Source organism: Mus pahari, chromosome 10 (assembly GCF_900095145.1).
Source record: "Mus pahari chromosome 10, PAHARI_EIJ_v1.1, whole genome shotgun sequence".
NCBI classification, from domain to species: domain Eukaryota; kingdom Metazoa; phylum Chordata; class Mammalia; order Rodentia; family Muridae; genus Mus; species Mus pahari.
The window spans coordinates 38079429-38094214 of record NC_034599.1 but is presented as its reverse complement, the minus strand read 5'-3'; the positions used below and the strand labels follow the sequence as shown (position 1 = coordinate 38094214).

Genomic DNA, 14786 nt, shown 5'->3' with positions numbered 1-14786 from the left:
AGGCAGGAGCCTGGAGGCAGGCACTGAAGCAGAGACCATGGAGGCAGCTCACTGGCTTGCTCCCCAGGGCTTGTTCAGCCTGCCTTGTTACTCAGCTCAGGACCACCTGCTCAAAGTTTGCACTGTCTGCAGTGCTCCAGGCCCTTCCACATCAATCATTAATTAAAACAGTGCCCACAGACTTGACTACAGGCTGATGGAGACATGTTCTGAATTGAGGTTCCCTCTTCCAGGTGTGTCAAACTGACAAAAAACAAGAAACCAGTCGTCAGCATACTATATGAACAGATAAGGAGTATGTACTGGAATGCTAATGGAATGCCAATATTATGCTCCTACATCTTGTTTTTTAAAGGCTGAATATATATACACAGAGAGACAAACAGACTCATACACGTGTGCATTCTGTTTGCATAGGATTTTCTCAAAAGTCACTCAAGATGTGAACATCAGGATCGCTCCTTTAGAGCAAACAGAAGGGTATCGGGTGGGAAGAAGATGCTTTTTATTATATATATGATGGTACCTTCTGAGCTTTGTACTGTGTACATGGTCTGTATGGTCAGGAACTAGGTATAAGCTTATTTAGTGGCACCAGGTTTAATAAAAGATCAGAGGGGAACTAGGAAAGTGAGTTTCTCCAATGATGAGGGGTAGGGTGAGCTAAGAAGGAGAGGCTCGTCTGTCACAGCTGGCATTGCAGTTTGTAAAATGCAGATTTAAGACATGATGTGATTCAGAAAGAAAGAGGCCATTGATGCCCACGTCTAACCTTGGCTCCATCCTTTTTAATTTTCAGCGCTTAGAAGACTATCAGCGTCGCCTTGACACCTCCAATCTCAAGTTGTCCGAGTACCCAAATGTTGACGAGCTCAGGGTGAGAGATGTCTAATCATAATTAAAAATGTAAAGGAATGTGCTAAAGACCTGGCAGGCAATTAACATCCCAGTGGACCAGCCATCCTTGAAGGAGGTCTGCCTGTTAGACTGTCTGCATTTGAGACCTCATTCTGCTTGTTGAATGTCTGCTCTGTGTCAAGGGTGCATTCATATTTGTTACAGGAGTTACTTTGTGAGAAGCTGTGACTATGTGGCAAGAATTGTTGGAGGACTTGGGAACATGCATTATTAGAATATTTTAATTTGTTTTGTGCTTTTACTGTTTACAACAAGGACTTTTCAGAGTGCCGAGTAAACATAATTTTTCTATGACACTTTTGAAAAGCATGAGCTAACTATTCACTAACTGCACTTCTGATGCCTAGACTCTAATATCATAACCTTTTTAGGATATTATGTTTCTTTTTTCAAAATATCAGTTCACTGGTGGTTGTTTTGATTACTTAAATATCTATGCACAGTAAATTTATATGTTATACACAGTAGTTGTATCAAAAAGCATGCTAATGTGTGTATTCCCTTACCTTCCAAAGAATGTGAGTTCCCCTCACGATGCTAGTGCTAACATATGGCTCTTTTACTAACAATTAAGTTGCTGCCAGTGATAATATTTGGCATTCTCATAACAAATGCTATCTCTTAAAACTTTCTTTGGGAAGCTGAAGAAATGGTTCAGCAGGTAAACATGCTAGGAGTTAGAATTCTAGACACAGAAATCCTGGTCAGATGTGCATGTCTGCATCCGGTTTATTGCAGATAAGGAGTGAAGATCTGTAGTGGTTCTTTGTAATGCTGTTTGTAAGCCAGTCCTCATTGGAGGGAGGTTTGAAGAGAGCGCTCAGGATGCTTTTCCTTTAGAAGGTTCGGTGCAGGCTGAGTTAATGTGGACAATTCCATTTTCAAGACAGATGGGAGTGCTGTAGTTGCTTGTGAATGATTCCTTTTATATTAAGATTGTTCTGAAAAGATACAGTTATGGTGGCTGGGACTCCACTGATGAAGGATTCTTGGGAGTAATTCACGTATAATTCTTTTTACTTCGGCAGAATTTGGATTTAACAAAAAGAAAGATGATTCACGAAGGGCCGTTGGTCTGGAAGGTGAATAGAGATAAAAGCATCGGTGAGTCTAGTGTTCCTGTCGGGTGCGAGGGTGGAGAGAAGACAACAGGAAAGTCTGCCGTGAGAAACACAGTCATCATTCAGGTTTCACATAGAGAGCAGTGCTGTTCCGCAATATCTGAACAATATAGGAGATCTGCTGTGTGTTTGTTGTTGTTAGGTATAAAGCATGTTATGTGTTCATTTAGGAACAGCATGTTCATTTCGGCAGCTTCAACCGTATTTCCATCATCTATCTACTGGCGAATCTTTGAGTTTTCTATAGTATCCTTCAGGCTCTTGCAGGAAGGGAGCATTCTTTTCTAATTCTTGTAACTCTCAGATGATGCTCCCATGAAACATACTAAAATGAACTATTTAAAGTGAAAATTAAAGAAGATAGTTTGCAAATCTGTTTTTAAAAATTAGCTAGGTTTTCCAGAAATAATTTCCTTTACCAGATTACTATAAATGTCTGTACTTAGCAGTTTCTCTGCATGTTTCTCTCTAGATCTTTATACACTGCTGCTGGAAGACATTCTTGTGCTGCTCCAAAAGCAGGATGACAGGCTGGTGCTAAGGTGCCACAGCAAGATCCTGGCATCCACAGCTGACAGCAAACACACCTTCAGCCCTGTCATTAAGCTGAGCACAGTACTGGTTCGGCAGGTGGCAACAGGTGAGCGTGCCTGCTGCGGGATGCAAGCGTATGGGCTCAGTGTGAAGCTGAGTGGAGCTTCCACTGTGGGAGCAGCACGTAACAAGGATTTGTTCTGTTTGTGTGTGGGGAAATGTGGATGAAATGTGCCTATTTATTGTCTAGACACTGGATTGAAACTCCATACCTTCAGATTATTTGAGGCAGTGAGGTTGTCTCACTGGTTTTCTACATTTGAAAATTTAAATACATTTACTTTGGTGTTTATTTTATGTTCAAATTGGTGATAAATACCAAGAAAGTTGTGAGTGCTTTGAGGGCAGCTCCCCTGACTTGGCGCCATTAAAATGATGTGTTTGTGTGTTGGAAAAAAGTGAAAATTGAAGAGGTACGTGAATTTATTTTTTGTTTTAATTTAATCTTATGTACGGGTGTTTTGGCTGCATCTGTGTACGATGTTCGAGACTGTTGCCCTTGGAAGCCAGAAGAAGGCGTTGGATCCCCTAGAACTGGAGTTAACATAGCTGCCATGTGGGTGTTAGAACCCAGGGCTCTTAACTACTGAAACATTTCTCCAACCCTGAATTTGTTTTTTGGTTTTTTAAATATCAGTCTAAGTTGGTAAGCTACAGTTTAACTGTATTATGGTAAGCTCCTTTATATTAATTTCACGACAGCAAAATTTGCAAACTCTTTCCTGCAATATTTCCCAAACATTTTTAACAACTTAGAAATACAGCAGTTTAAAACAAATGTGAAAGGAGTAGCATTGGGTTCAGTACTATAGGTGTGTGCCTGTGTGTGCATGCGTGTGTGTGTGTGCGCGCGCCTGTGTGTACATGCACGTGTGTGTGTGTGTGTGTGTGTGTGTGCGTGCCTGCCTGTGTGCGCATGCGTGTGTGTGTGTGTGTGTATGTGCCTGTGTGTGCATGTGTGTGTGTGTGTGTGTGTGTGTGNTGTGTGTGTGTGTGTGTGTGTGTGTGTGTGTGTGTGTGTGTATGTGTTCATATAAGCATTTTCATTTCAGAATTGTAGGCTCATTAGAACTCCAAAGCACATTATACTTGGGCAGGACAGAGCCTTTACAGGACAGAACTTTTTTTTTTCTTTTTTTCTTGGATATTTTCTTTATTTACATTTCAAATGTTATCCCCTTTCCCAGTTTCTCCCTCCCAGAAACCCCCATCCTGTCTTCTCTTCCCCTGTCTCTTTGAGGGTGTCCCTCCCCAGGACAGAACTTTTATGAAGTCAGCTATGTTTATTGTTTGAGAATCTCATCTATGTTTAGAAGAGACAATTTTGGTTAAGATTCACTTTCTGTTCCCATCCCTGCTTTCCTCCCTTAAAACACCCCTCCCCTTACTTCTCTGTCCCAGCTAATGTGTTCTTTATTTCAACCTCCAGAGTCCAAGGAATTTGAACTTTGACTTTTTTTTTAAATTAAATTCTGTGTTGACTTTTATAAACATTATTTAAGTTATAATATAGCTTATAGTAAGTTGCACACAATTTAAATTTACATATTGACTAAAGTTTTTCAAAGTGAACAGTGTAATTTTTATCTAAATTAAGATGCAGAATGTTAATACCTGCATCTGGGTGTATTTCATGGCTTGGCTGTAGTAGTAGAGTAAATTTTGTTTTCTTCTTTTCTAGATAACAAAGCTTTATTCGTCATCTCCATGTCAGATAATGGAGCCCAAATTTATGAATTGGTAGCACAGACGGTTTCTGAAAAGACAGTGTAAGTATCAGATTTAATTGCCTTTTTCTGATTGATACTGTATTATCCAAAGTATAAATGATCCACATACTTGTTTTCTTAAGATTTATTTCAGTGTGTGTGTGTGTGTGTGTGTGTGTGTGTGTGTGTGTGTGTGTGTGTATGCGCGCGCACGCGCCTGTGCACATGTGTGCAGGTACCTGCAGAAGCCAGAAGAAGATATCAGATCCTCTGGAGGATGTTCCAGGTAGCTGTGAGCTCCCTGGGTGGGTACTGAGAAGTGAACGGCTGTCCTCTGGAAGAGCAGCGGACTCTCTTACTGCTGAGCCGTCGTTCAGCCCACAGACTTTCTTTTATAATAAGATTCTGAAAGACGCTGTAGACATCAAGTACTTCCTCCTGTATTCTTTTGGGAACATTCCTCTAAGAATTTATTTCTTTTGAGATTGAAGTCTTCATTTTTTTTTTTAATTCTACTGAAAGTAAATTTTGTAAAGAGAACAATTTTCAGAAGTTCCAAGTTAATCTTTTAAAGGAGTAATGTGCTCCTGTTAGGATTTTCTTTAAAGCATATTTTAGACTCTCCACAGGAGTGTGCCAAAGTACAGATGTTCTCTGACAGTGCAGGGGGCTTGGGTTTGGTTTTCTCTTTTCGTTGTGAGTGTATTTACGGGTGTTTCTGCTTTCCTCTGTGTTCTGGATCTCTTTCACCCCCTGAAGCTGGCAAGACCTCATCTGTCGAATGGCTGCGTCAGTGAAGGAGCAGTCTACAAAGGCGATTCCCCTCCCACAGCCTCCACCTTGCGAGTGAGTGCCATTGCGTTCCTGTCTGGAAGACAGGAGCAGTTCTTCACTTGAATGCTGTGAAGCTTGGGCTTCTGAAGCTCAAGGGTCATTTCTTTTCTTCTTCCTTTTTTAATAGAGGAGACAATGATGAGGAAGAGCCAGCCAAGTTAAAAGTGGAGCACCATGATCTTTCAGTCGCTGGTCTGCAAAGTCCAGGTAAGGCCACATAGACAAGTATGTCGGATGTAACATGTTACCTATTAAAACAAATCAAGCGTGTCAGCAGATGCTGCCTCTGAGCCTTCCGTGTGCCAGCACAGCACTGCTCTGTGCTGCGTGTTTTCCCCAGTGCATGATCTCTGTAGCTTATGTGACTTACCTCTCTCTGCCCCCAACATAAATGTTTTATGTTGAAAACGAAATGTCTGTTTAGATATAATCTACCTTTTCTGTTCCACTGAACAGACAGAGTTTTGGGATTAGAATCTCCCTTAATTTCGTCAAAACCTCAGTCTCATTCACTGAATACCCCTGGCAAATCAGAGGCAGAACATCTCTTTGTGACCGCAACACAGTTTGCAAAGGAACAGCATGCAAATGGGACACTCAAGGAAGGTGATGGCGGGTATCCAGTCACAATCCCAGGACCACACTTGCCTGTGTCAGAGGAGCGGTGGGCATTGGACGCACTGAGAAATTGTAAGTTTTTTCATAACTTGTGGAGATACTAAGTACCAGAGTCATGTGATGTGTTGGGAAGCCTTTAGAGAGAAAAAGCAATGCCTTGTTGTGGAAGAAAATACACAAAAGTCTAACCGATGATTTTTTTTTCCAAGAAATTTATGGTCTAGTTGGGAAGATAATAAGACCCCACTGCCACTTTTAAAAGCAAATATTCTAGGAATAATAAGGCTCTCTCTCTCTCTCTCTCTCTCTCTCTCTCTCTCTCTCTCTCTCTCTCTCTCTCTCTCTCNAATAATAAGGCTCTCTCTCTCTCTCTCTCTCTCTCTCTCTCTCTCTCTCTCTCTCTCTCTCTCTCTCTCTCACACACACACACACAGAGAGAGAGAGAGAGAGAGAGAGAGAGAGATCTGGGTTGGCGTGGTTAGAGAAGGGAAGCAGCAGATAGAAGCAAAAGAAGATATGCTTGTTATTTGAGAATTGATTAAGATAAAAATTAATGTGTAGAATAGAACCATTCAGACAAAAATATTGGTAGGAGCAGAACATGCAGGAACCACAGCATGCTCCAGGAACAGTGAGCAGAGCAGTGGCCTGTGCACGCTGTAAGCTGGATGAGCACAGGAGACAGATTTAGAAATCAAGAAGATGGGCTGAGAGGTCAAGGCTGGCATTTTGGTGAGAGATTAAGGTGCTTGAGAAAAGGGGACCTGAGCTCTTTATTGGAGAAGCAGAGGGTCAGCCTGTGGTAGAATGAGAAGTTGCAGCTATTTAAAATCTCCTTTTTTATGCATTCTCCTGAGGTGACAGACTTAGTGATGTCTGATAGTTTGATGACTTGGTCCTAGAACGCACATCACCTGCAGAAGTTTGGCATAAGACTAGCCCAAGGGTAAACTGGAACTTAGTTTTAAAATCCTAAAGAAGCAATGCCACTAGTAAGGTAATTTAAACAAATAAAATCTAATGAATACTTACTTTAGAACTTACATATACTACTACCAAATCATTGCCTTCACCATTTAGGAAAACTGTTAGAAAAAAAAATGCCTATAAATATAGAGTGTGCTCTTGAGAAGAAGAGCGTTTGCTGGCCTGGCTGAAGCAGAGGAGATGCTTGGTATCAAGTGTATTTAGGACTTCTAAATAAGAGGCCTCCCTGTTCAAAGTACATAACTCTTGTCAGTGTATTTTAATGTTTAGAGTAGAAGATATATTTTTGATTGCATGTTTCAAGACAGAAATGATTGTGTAGGATTAATATTTTGGTTATATATTATTATGTCCTTAGTTTTAGAGGGGATTGAAAACTCAGCTACCAGATTTTGCCTGGCAGTGAGGCTGTGGTAATCAGTTTCCCGCTCTGTTCTCCTCTTCTTGCCCCAAATCTCCAGTGGGCTTGTTGAAGCAGTTGCTGGTACAGCAGTTAGGTCTCACCGAGAAGAGCACTCGGGAAGACTGGCAGTCCTTATCAAGATACGGGCCAGCTTCTGAAGAGGTACAGGCAGACAGTGGCATCCAGGACTTGGAAAATGTCAAGGCTTGTCATGCCGGGGAAGGACAGATGTCTTTTAAAACTGGAACTGGTGATATTGCAACTTGTGACAGTCCACGGACTTCAACTGAGTCTTGTGCTGCACAGGATTCAGTGATACTGGCATCCCAAGACAGCCAGGCAAGTAACATTTTAGTAATGGACCACATGATCCTGACCCCAGAGATGCCTACTGCAGAGCCAGAAGGGGGTCTGGATGAGAGTGGAGAGCACTTTTTTGATGCCCGTGAAGCACATAGTGATGATATTCCATCAGAAGGTGATGGAGCAGTTAAAAAGGAAGAGAAGGATGTTAATTTACGCATCTCAGGCAAGTGTCTTTCACATTTCAACTTTGATTGTGATTATTATAAACTGTCTTATATGGTGGAATGGATGTTGTTTCAGTATCTAGGGGTGTGTGTGTGTGTGTGTGTGTGTGTGTGTATGTGTGTGCGTGCATGCACGAGAGAGAGAGAGAGAGAGAGAGAGAGAGAGAGAGAGAGAGAGAGAGCGCTAGCTTATTTCTTTATACAACAAATAGTCTGTTCTTTGCCAGAAATTGACACAGGGGCTGGGAGATTGGACAGTGAAAAATGACAGAAACTTCATTGTTCCTAAGAAGCTAAAGTACCCAAAGGGAAAGAGTAGTGGTAAATAAACAAGTGAGTGATAAACATCAGATGGTCAGAAGCATTGGAAGCAACCGAGGCCAGCTACAGCCAGGGCAGAGAAGACTGAGAGCAGACGTGGTGATCTGTCTAAGCAGGAGCCGAAGTGCAGGGAAAGACCACGTGGGGACAGTGTTCAGCATCCCTGGCAGAGAGTGCTTCTGTAGTTAGGGAGTACAGGGCAGGAGAATGCAGCCGAAGCCCAGGAAGCAGTGTTTGGAGGTGAGTGGTACTCAGCTTGTCATGTAAGGACTTTGTAGCTAAAGTGTTAAACTCTTAAAACTCTGACTAATATGGAAGTCATTGTGAAAGTTTGCTAAGGTTGACTTTAGTCCAAAGTAAATTCTGGTAGAGTTAAAACTAAACTTGGGAGTTGGTGGCTCCTCCACCATGGTAGTTTTTCAAGTTGTCATTATGTCACTGTCTGGTGGCAGTGCTAATCTCGTCACACTGTCCTGTCACCGATAGGAAACTGTTTGATCCTTGATGGCTACGACGCAGTGCAGGAGAGCTCCACAGATGAGGAGTTTGCCGCCTCCTTCCCCCTAGCTGTGGACCCCAGCCACCAGCAGCAACGTTCCCCTCAGAATGCACATCCCGAGGGGCCGGTTTCACCATTCACCCCAGAATTCCTGGTCCAGCGGCACTGGCGAGCTATGGAGGATACCTGTTTTGAGATCCAGAGTCCCTTTTGTACAGATTCACAAAGCCAAATCCTGGAGTACATTCATAAAATAGAGGCTGACCTGGAACACTTAAAGGTATGTCCCATTTCAGCCTCCGTAGCACTTGGTCCTAAGAACACAGTTGGCAGAATGCAAGTTTGGTATGATGGAATCCTGATGTCCAAAGATGGTCCAGGTTCTGTGTCTGCCCATTTTTATTCTCTTTAACCATTAATCATGAGTAGGCCTGAATCAGAGCTGGTATTGACACTGTTTGTCTTGTGACACGTTACAAGAACAGGAAAACTATAGGTCTGTAGCTACTTAACCTGTCTTTTGGGCATCTAAGTTTTAAGACCCTAAAAACTGGGTCAGTCGGTTTCCATCATGCTGGATGATGGGGGCAGTAGGCGGGCTTTCACGGCTGTCAATCACGGCCAGGAATCGCTGTGAGCTGCTGTATCCTGCCAGTTACATGTGCTCATAGTGTTGGTAGTTTCCCGGAGGCCATGTCAGTTAGAATTTGACTCCAGTGATTTCTGTTACAAAAAACCATGAGCTCAAATGGAGTTTTTGAAAATTGGTAGTGAAAGACATTACTGTGATGTTTTTTTATGAGAGGGACTCTATTTTATTTTTTAATTGGAAATAAAATATTTCATACACTATCTTCTGATCATGGTTCCCCTTCTCCCAGTTTCTCCCAGATCCTTCTCACCTTGCTACCTATTCACCTCCGTGGCCTTTCTCTCTTTACTAAACATGCAGGCAAATTAAAAAAAGACAAATCAACCAGAATGAAATCAAACAATAACAACAATAACAACAAAGAAAAAGCATGAGAAACACACACACACACACACACACACACACAAAATCCATAACAACACAAAATCAGAGGCTATCGTGTAGAAGCAAGGGACAGTAAGGTGAGAGCATCGGCCCTGGTGACACAGCTGCTGGAGCTCACACTTGTCCATGACATCATTTAGGTGGAACATGTAATGTCAACGTAAGCCCATTAGCTCAGGGCTCATCTCCCTTAACTTTTCTTTCTGCTCCACGTAATAGGTTTTCTTACTTAATCTCACAAATATCACTATGTGGCCAGCAAGGCAGGCTATCTAGGCGGCCTCTGTCATGTGACCTTCCCCAGGTGACATCTGCCATGGGCAGGTCACCTTTACTTCCTTCCCCTTGCATAGAGAGGTAGGTTGCTCATTCAAAAGAAATTGGTGTCCCTCCTAGCTAACAGCATCTTTAGTGGTCATTTTTAATGTTGAAATTGGGGGCCATGTGCCTTTAACAAAAGTGCTTTCACCCCTATTGTCAACTAAATGTTATTTTTCTTGTGCCATCCCATGAAGAAGGTGGAGGAAAGTTACGCTCTTCTTTGCCAAAGGCTGGCTGGCTCAGCCCTCCCCGACAAGCTCTCAGGTATGTGAAGCGGTGGACTTATTCTGACTAACAGTACACTGGATAAATAATTTATTGTTTTTCAACATGAAAACCTGTGATTTTGTTCCTGTCCTTAAAAAATGGCTTGTTTCTGAGCGTCATGTATCAAGTTTGCTGACTCTGCTCTTCCTGCTCACAGAAGAGCTGTGGTTATCAGTCCCTGTGCCAACCCTCGTCTCTCTCTTCACCTTTCCAAGCTGAAGGCAGAGTGGAGGGAAGCCTGGTAAATCTTAACTCAGTGGACCCTTGTGCTGCCAACACTCCCCTTCCCCGGGAGGAGCCCTGCTATACTCTGCTCTCCTAACACCAAGGCCTGCGTGGCCCCTGGCTGTGGCTGAGCCTGTGTTCAGTGTTCGAGTTCGTACTCGTTTGCTTGTGTACTTTGAGTTGACGTTTCTGATTTAGAAGTGAACAACCCTGTACCTGCAGGTTGCATACATGTTCTTCACAATGTTAATTTGCTCTTACTTGAGTTTCCACATATCTTCTCCCTTCTCAGATAAAAGTTAGAGCCCCCATGTCCTGGAGGTGACTGCAGCTTGTTGGATCAACCACATCCCGGCTCCAGTGTGGACACACAGAGTGTGACAGAGGGATCTGCCTGGATCCACCTGGGCTCAGCCATGCCCCAGGCACCCCACGTGGGACTAGTTCTTCCTTCTGGCAGCTGCACACATCTGTCAGTGAGGGAATGCCAGGTCTCTCACTCCTCTCCTCACTATCAGAAATGCATTTTGATTCAGAGTAAAAACCAAATGTATAGAGCTTTGGGTGTAGGATATAAAATTGTACGTAGGTAAGAAAAAGAAAATCAGATGTATTTATTTGACTTCATTCCGTATTTGAAAGCACACTTTAATTTTTACTTGGCCTTGTTTTGTTTTTAATTGAGTAGTGAGAGTTTTAGCCCTTTGTATTTAGCACACCCAAGGATCAATTGTTCCTGAAGCCGAGGTCAGGTTGGGGATGGAGAGGTTAGTAGACAGGCAGTGCAGGAAGAAGGAAGACTGCCTGGCCCTCACTAACCTGCAACCCAGCCCTCCTGTCCAATGGGCTGCCCTTCTGAGGATCATCTCAGAGGTGCTGCATGACTCCTGTGTGTGGATGCCATGAGCTGTGTGTGCCCCGGTGCGGTGCTCGGAGCAGGAGGACCTCCTCCCAGCCCAAGGCGAGCATCTCCTACTGGGTTCCATCCCAGGAAGCAGGAATCCTCAGTACACTAAATGGCAGGCACTTGAAAATGGGTGTATTTCCCTTGTTGTTGTCTTTTCTATTGATAGTTGGGATTTGGGAGAGAAGAAAACAAATTTTTATTTTCTTGATTATAAATTTGTTATTCTTGGTATTGTTACATTTGTATAATTATACATTGACTGGCACTTGTATGAAATATTCCCTGCAGAGTGAGCAGGACATAGGAACAAAGGAATGGACTGCTTAGTGGGGGGGAGGGTGCTGCAGGGGTGGGTGGGAGAGGAGGCTGAGGAGGTTTTCGAAACTGAATCACTACTGAGTTGAACCATGGCTGTCACTAGCCACGGGTACTGCTGATTAGAAGGCCAGTAAGAAGATTAGTACCTGGACGGTTGACTCTAAGGTTTTGCACTGATGGTGCCAAAGGGCTCTGAGTCACACGCAGAGCCGAGGGAGGACAGAGGATAGCGTGAAGGAGAGTTGCTTGCATCGCATCCCTTCAGAGAGCTTTCTCTGACCTCACTGCCATAGCCCTGTCTGTCTGGTGACAGGACTGGCCTTGGGAACGGGGACCAGTGGTGAGCAGTGCAGCCGCCAAGGTGCTGATGCGCTGCAGTATGGGCAGCGCCTGTGGAAGGCAGGCTGGTCAGACGACGGCCTGACAACGCTTAATTCTGATGGTGTTCAGTGGCTTGCTTTGTGCATTTGGTAAATATGTTTTTTAGAGTGTTCTGTAAAAAACAAAAAAATCATTTGTCAAATCTAAATTCTGTTAAGGAGCTCACATGTTGCTTACATCTTGCATGAGGGGCCTCTGAACTCTGGGGGCAGTCAGGATGTAATTTTATTCTCCCTTTAATGCCCCTCACACAAAGGAAGCTCACTGTCACCAAGGATAGTCCCCCAGCTGCTTTTATGAACACCTCTACAACTTAACAAGCTCATCTATCTGGGTCCAGAATCTCGTTTCTGGTTTCTGCTGTTGTGAATGCCTCTAAGCTCTTATGTCGATGGGCTAAGACCCCTGTACCTCATCTATAAATTGGATCATAGTTTGAGTCATAGTCAACCCTAACTCATAATGGGGCTTTGAAATTTTGGAGTAGAACCTAATATATAAGTGAAGTTTGGGATTTGGACCTCCCTGTATCTCTTAGGAGAAGCAAGTAGAGACCGAACGAATGGTTCCGTTGTCTTCCAGGCAGCCTCTTACACTACACCATCTGGGTAGCTCATCAGGAGAGACTCCAGACAGCAGTGTTCCGACCTCAGCACTGCAGACCCCGCCGTGGCTCTCCAGCACAGTGCAGCGGAACTCTGTTCTCCTGCTTGTTTACTTTTCTCTTTCTGAGTCTCTGCCTCTCAGAGTCACAGCAGGGCTTACTGGTCAGGTACTCTGGTGTTGCTCCAGTACTTCCAAATAAATGCATATCATTACACCTTCAGATGAAACCTCAGAATGAAGTGAATTCTGAAAAACAACAGCAACAAACCACTTTGTAAGTTTTTGTTTTTGTTTTTGTTTTTTTTTTTAACTCTACCAGCCTTACTTCTTGCCTGTCCCCCTCCCCCCAGGCCTCCTGTGCCTTCTGTTCCATTCTGGCCATTAGAATCCATTTGACTTTGACACTACATCTCCCTTCCATGGTGGCGGCAGCAGTGTTCCTCCTGTTCTGGAATGAGATGGTCATTGTCATAGTCCTCTTAAAGGTGGGTGACAAGAAGGTGCAGTGTACTTCTGCTCTGAAGGACACTAGGCAAGCGGGAAGCCATGTGTGCCACGGGTGCAACCTGTGACCCTTCTCTCCTGTGAGCTTAGTGGCTCTTCTGTCACTAAGTGGCAGGTTATGTATGGAGTGTCACCTTTTCAGAGAAAAGACCTAGCCAAGCCAAACCAGCAAACCCTCCAAGTACTGTGACGTAAAGGATGGCTTTGGCTTCCCCATGGTGTATAGTTTCAGAGCAGCCCCCGGACTGTTGAGTTCTGCTGCCTTCATAACCTAAATGGTAACTATTTATTGTATCACAAGGCAGGTTGTTCATAGTATTTCTTCCTTTGTTTCCCCAAACAACTTCTAATGACCTCTAGAAAGAACAAGCCCTTTTTTTAGAAAGTATTTTGTTTCTTTGTCTTTTGGGGAGTGAAGAAAAGTCCTTGTTGCCAGAATTTTAGAAGCTAAAGACTTTAAATATGCTGCCTCTGCTGCAGTGGCTTGCTTTCCAGTCGGTCCTGGGCACTGGCGCTGGCCTGCTGCCTGTGGCTGGTACCCCACCCAAGCCGTCTTCTCTGCAGCCGCCTGCTTGAGCTTGCTCTGTGCCTGCTTCCCTCCACGCTCCGGGAGGCGCTGCAGGCCCTAAACAGAACATTAGTGAGCGAGCAGGCGGCCGGCCGGCCGGGCTGGCGAGCAAGTGGAACCTTGCAGAAGTCTGTTTTTGTAGATCATGGTTTCTTTTCTTTCTTTTTTTTTTTTTTTTGACATTTCACCCCCATTTAGTGTGATCTGTAAAACTGATCTTTATTTAAAGGCACGTTCTTGTTCTGTCTGTCTGCCTTCCCCATGGGTACTGAGGGTTTGGGTAATACACTGATCAGGAAAAAGGGGTCTTCTCAGAAACCAGTCCCTCCCTCCCAGCCATTGCCAGGTGCCACCTGCTAAGCAGACATACTACAGCATGGGGACCGTAGCGTGCACACTGTTGGTGGAGCCTCTCCCCACTAGGACGTCTCACTTTACTTGTTCACCATACAATCATGTACTCTTTAACAGAAATCGCTTTTAAGAGAAATCTGGAACTATCTTTAAAAAAAAAAAACCTTATTAATAATCGTGTATTTTTACTGATCACATTTTGAAATGCCTAAAAGACTTTTATTGCTCTAATTATCCAGATGCACCTTTGTAAAAAGCTCTTTTATGAATTAGCTGTTAAGGCTGTATGTTTCTGGAACAAAATATTGGGTCATCTAAAACTTTCTGTTTTCTGGGGTCTGGGAAAATAGAAAATAAGAATTCAAATATTAAATAAGCTTAAAAGAACCGAGTATGTGTCTTTACTTGTCAGTATTCCTATTTGTCTTCTGTAAGTTGTGTTCTGAGATTGGGGGTCTCACTTAGGCTGGCCTTGAGCTCCTCCCAAGTGCTGAGACCACAGGTGACCACCACACCCGGCCACTGAGTTCTTAAGTCGACGAGGAGTCAGTAACCTCCCTTGCAGTGACTCCTGGCCTTCCCGCTGCTACGGTCTCGTGGCTGGTGAGACTAGTCTTTAGATCCCTGTGAAGTGTGAACCTCTGCAGTAGTGTGAGCAGTGGCATTGCCCTGGTTACTCGCCAGCTTTGTCCCTGGTTTTTAAGCAGTGATGGGGGCACAGTAGCACACACTTGATACCAGGGCTCTAATCCTGCCACTTGGGAA

At 43.8% G+C, this 14786-nt stretch overlaps 1 protein-coding gene across 3 annotated transcripts in view; it reads left to right on the top strand.

Moving 5' to 3' along the window:
- Window positions 1-14408, top strand: part of Arhgef12 (Rho guanine nucleotide exchange factor 12) — a 134021-nt gene extending 119613 nt beyond the window's left edge. For all 3 annotated transcript variants that reach the window (XM_029543068.1, XM_021206425.2, XM_029543069.1), the window contains 11 exons: window positions 800-877; window positions 1947-2022; window positions 2512-2679; window positions 4315-4402; window positions 5102-5188; window positions 5304-5383; window positions 5633-5866; window positions 7243-7713; window positions 8522-8814; window positions 10086-10155; window positions 10676-14408. In XM_029543068.1, coding sequence (XP_029398928.1) covers window positions 800-877; window positions 1947-2022; window positions 2512-2679; window positions 4315-4402; window positions 5102-5188; window positions 5304-5383; window positions 5633-5866; window positions 7243-7713; window positions 8522-8814; window positions 10086-10155; window positions 10676-10686 — 1656 coding nt within the window. In that variant the 3' untranslated portion in view covers window positions 10687-14408. The remainder of the gene's footprint in view (window positions 1-799; window positions 878-1946; window positions 2023-2511; window positions 2680-4314; window positions 4403-5101; window positions 5189-5303; window positions 5384-5632; window positions 5867-7242; window positions 7714-8521; window positions 8815-10085; window positions 10156-10675) is intronic.
- Window positions 14409-14786: the final 378 nt, after the last annotated feature.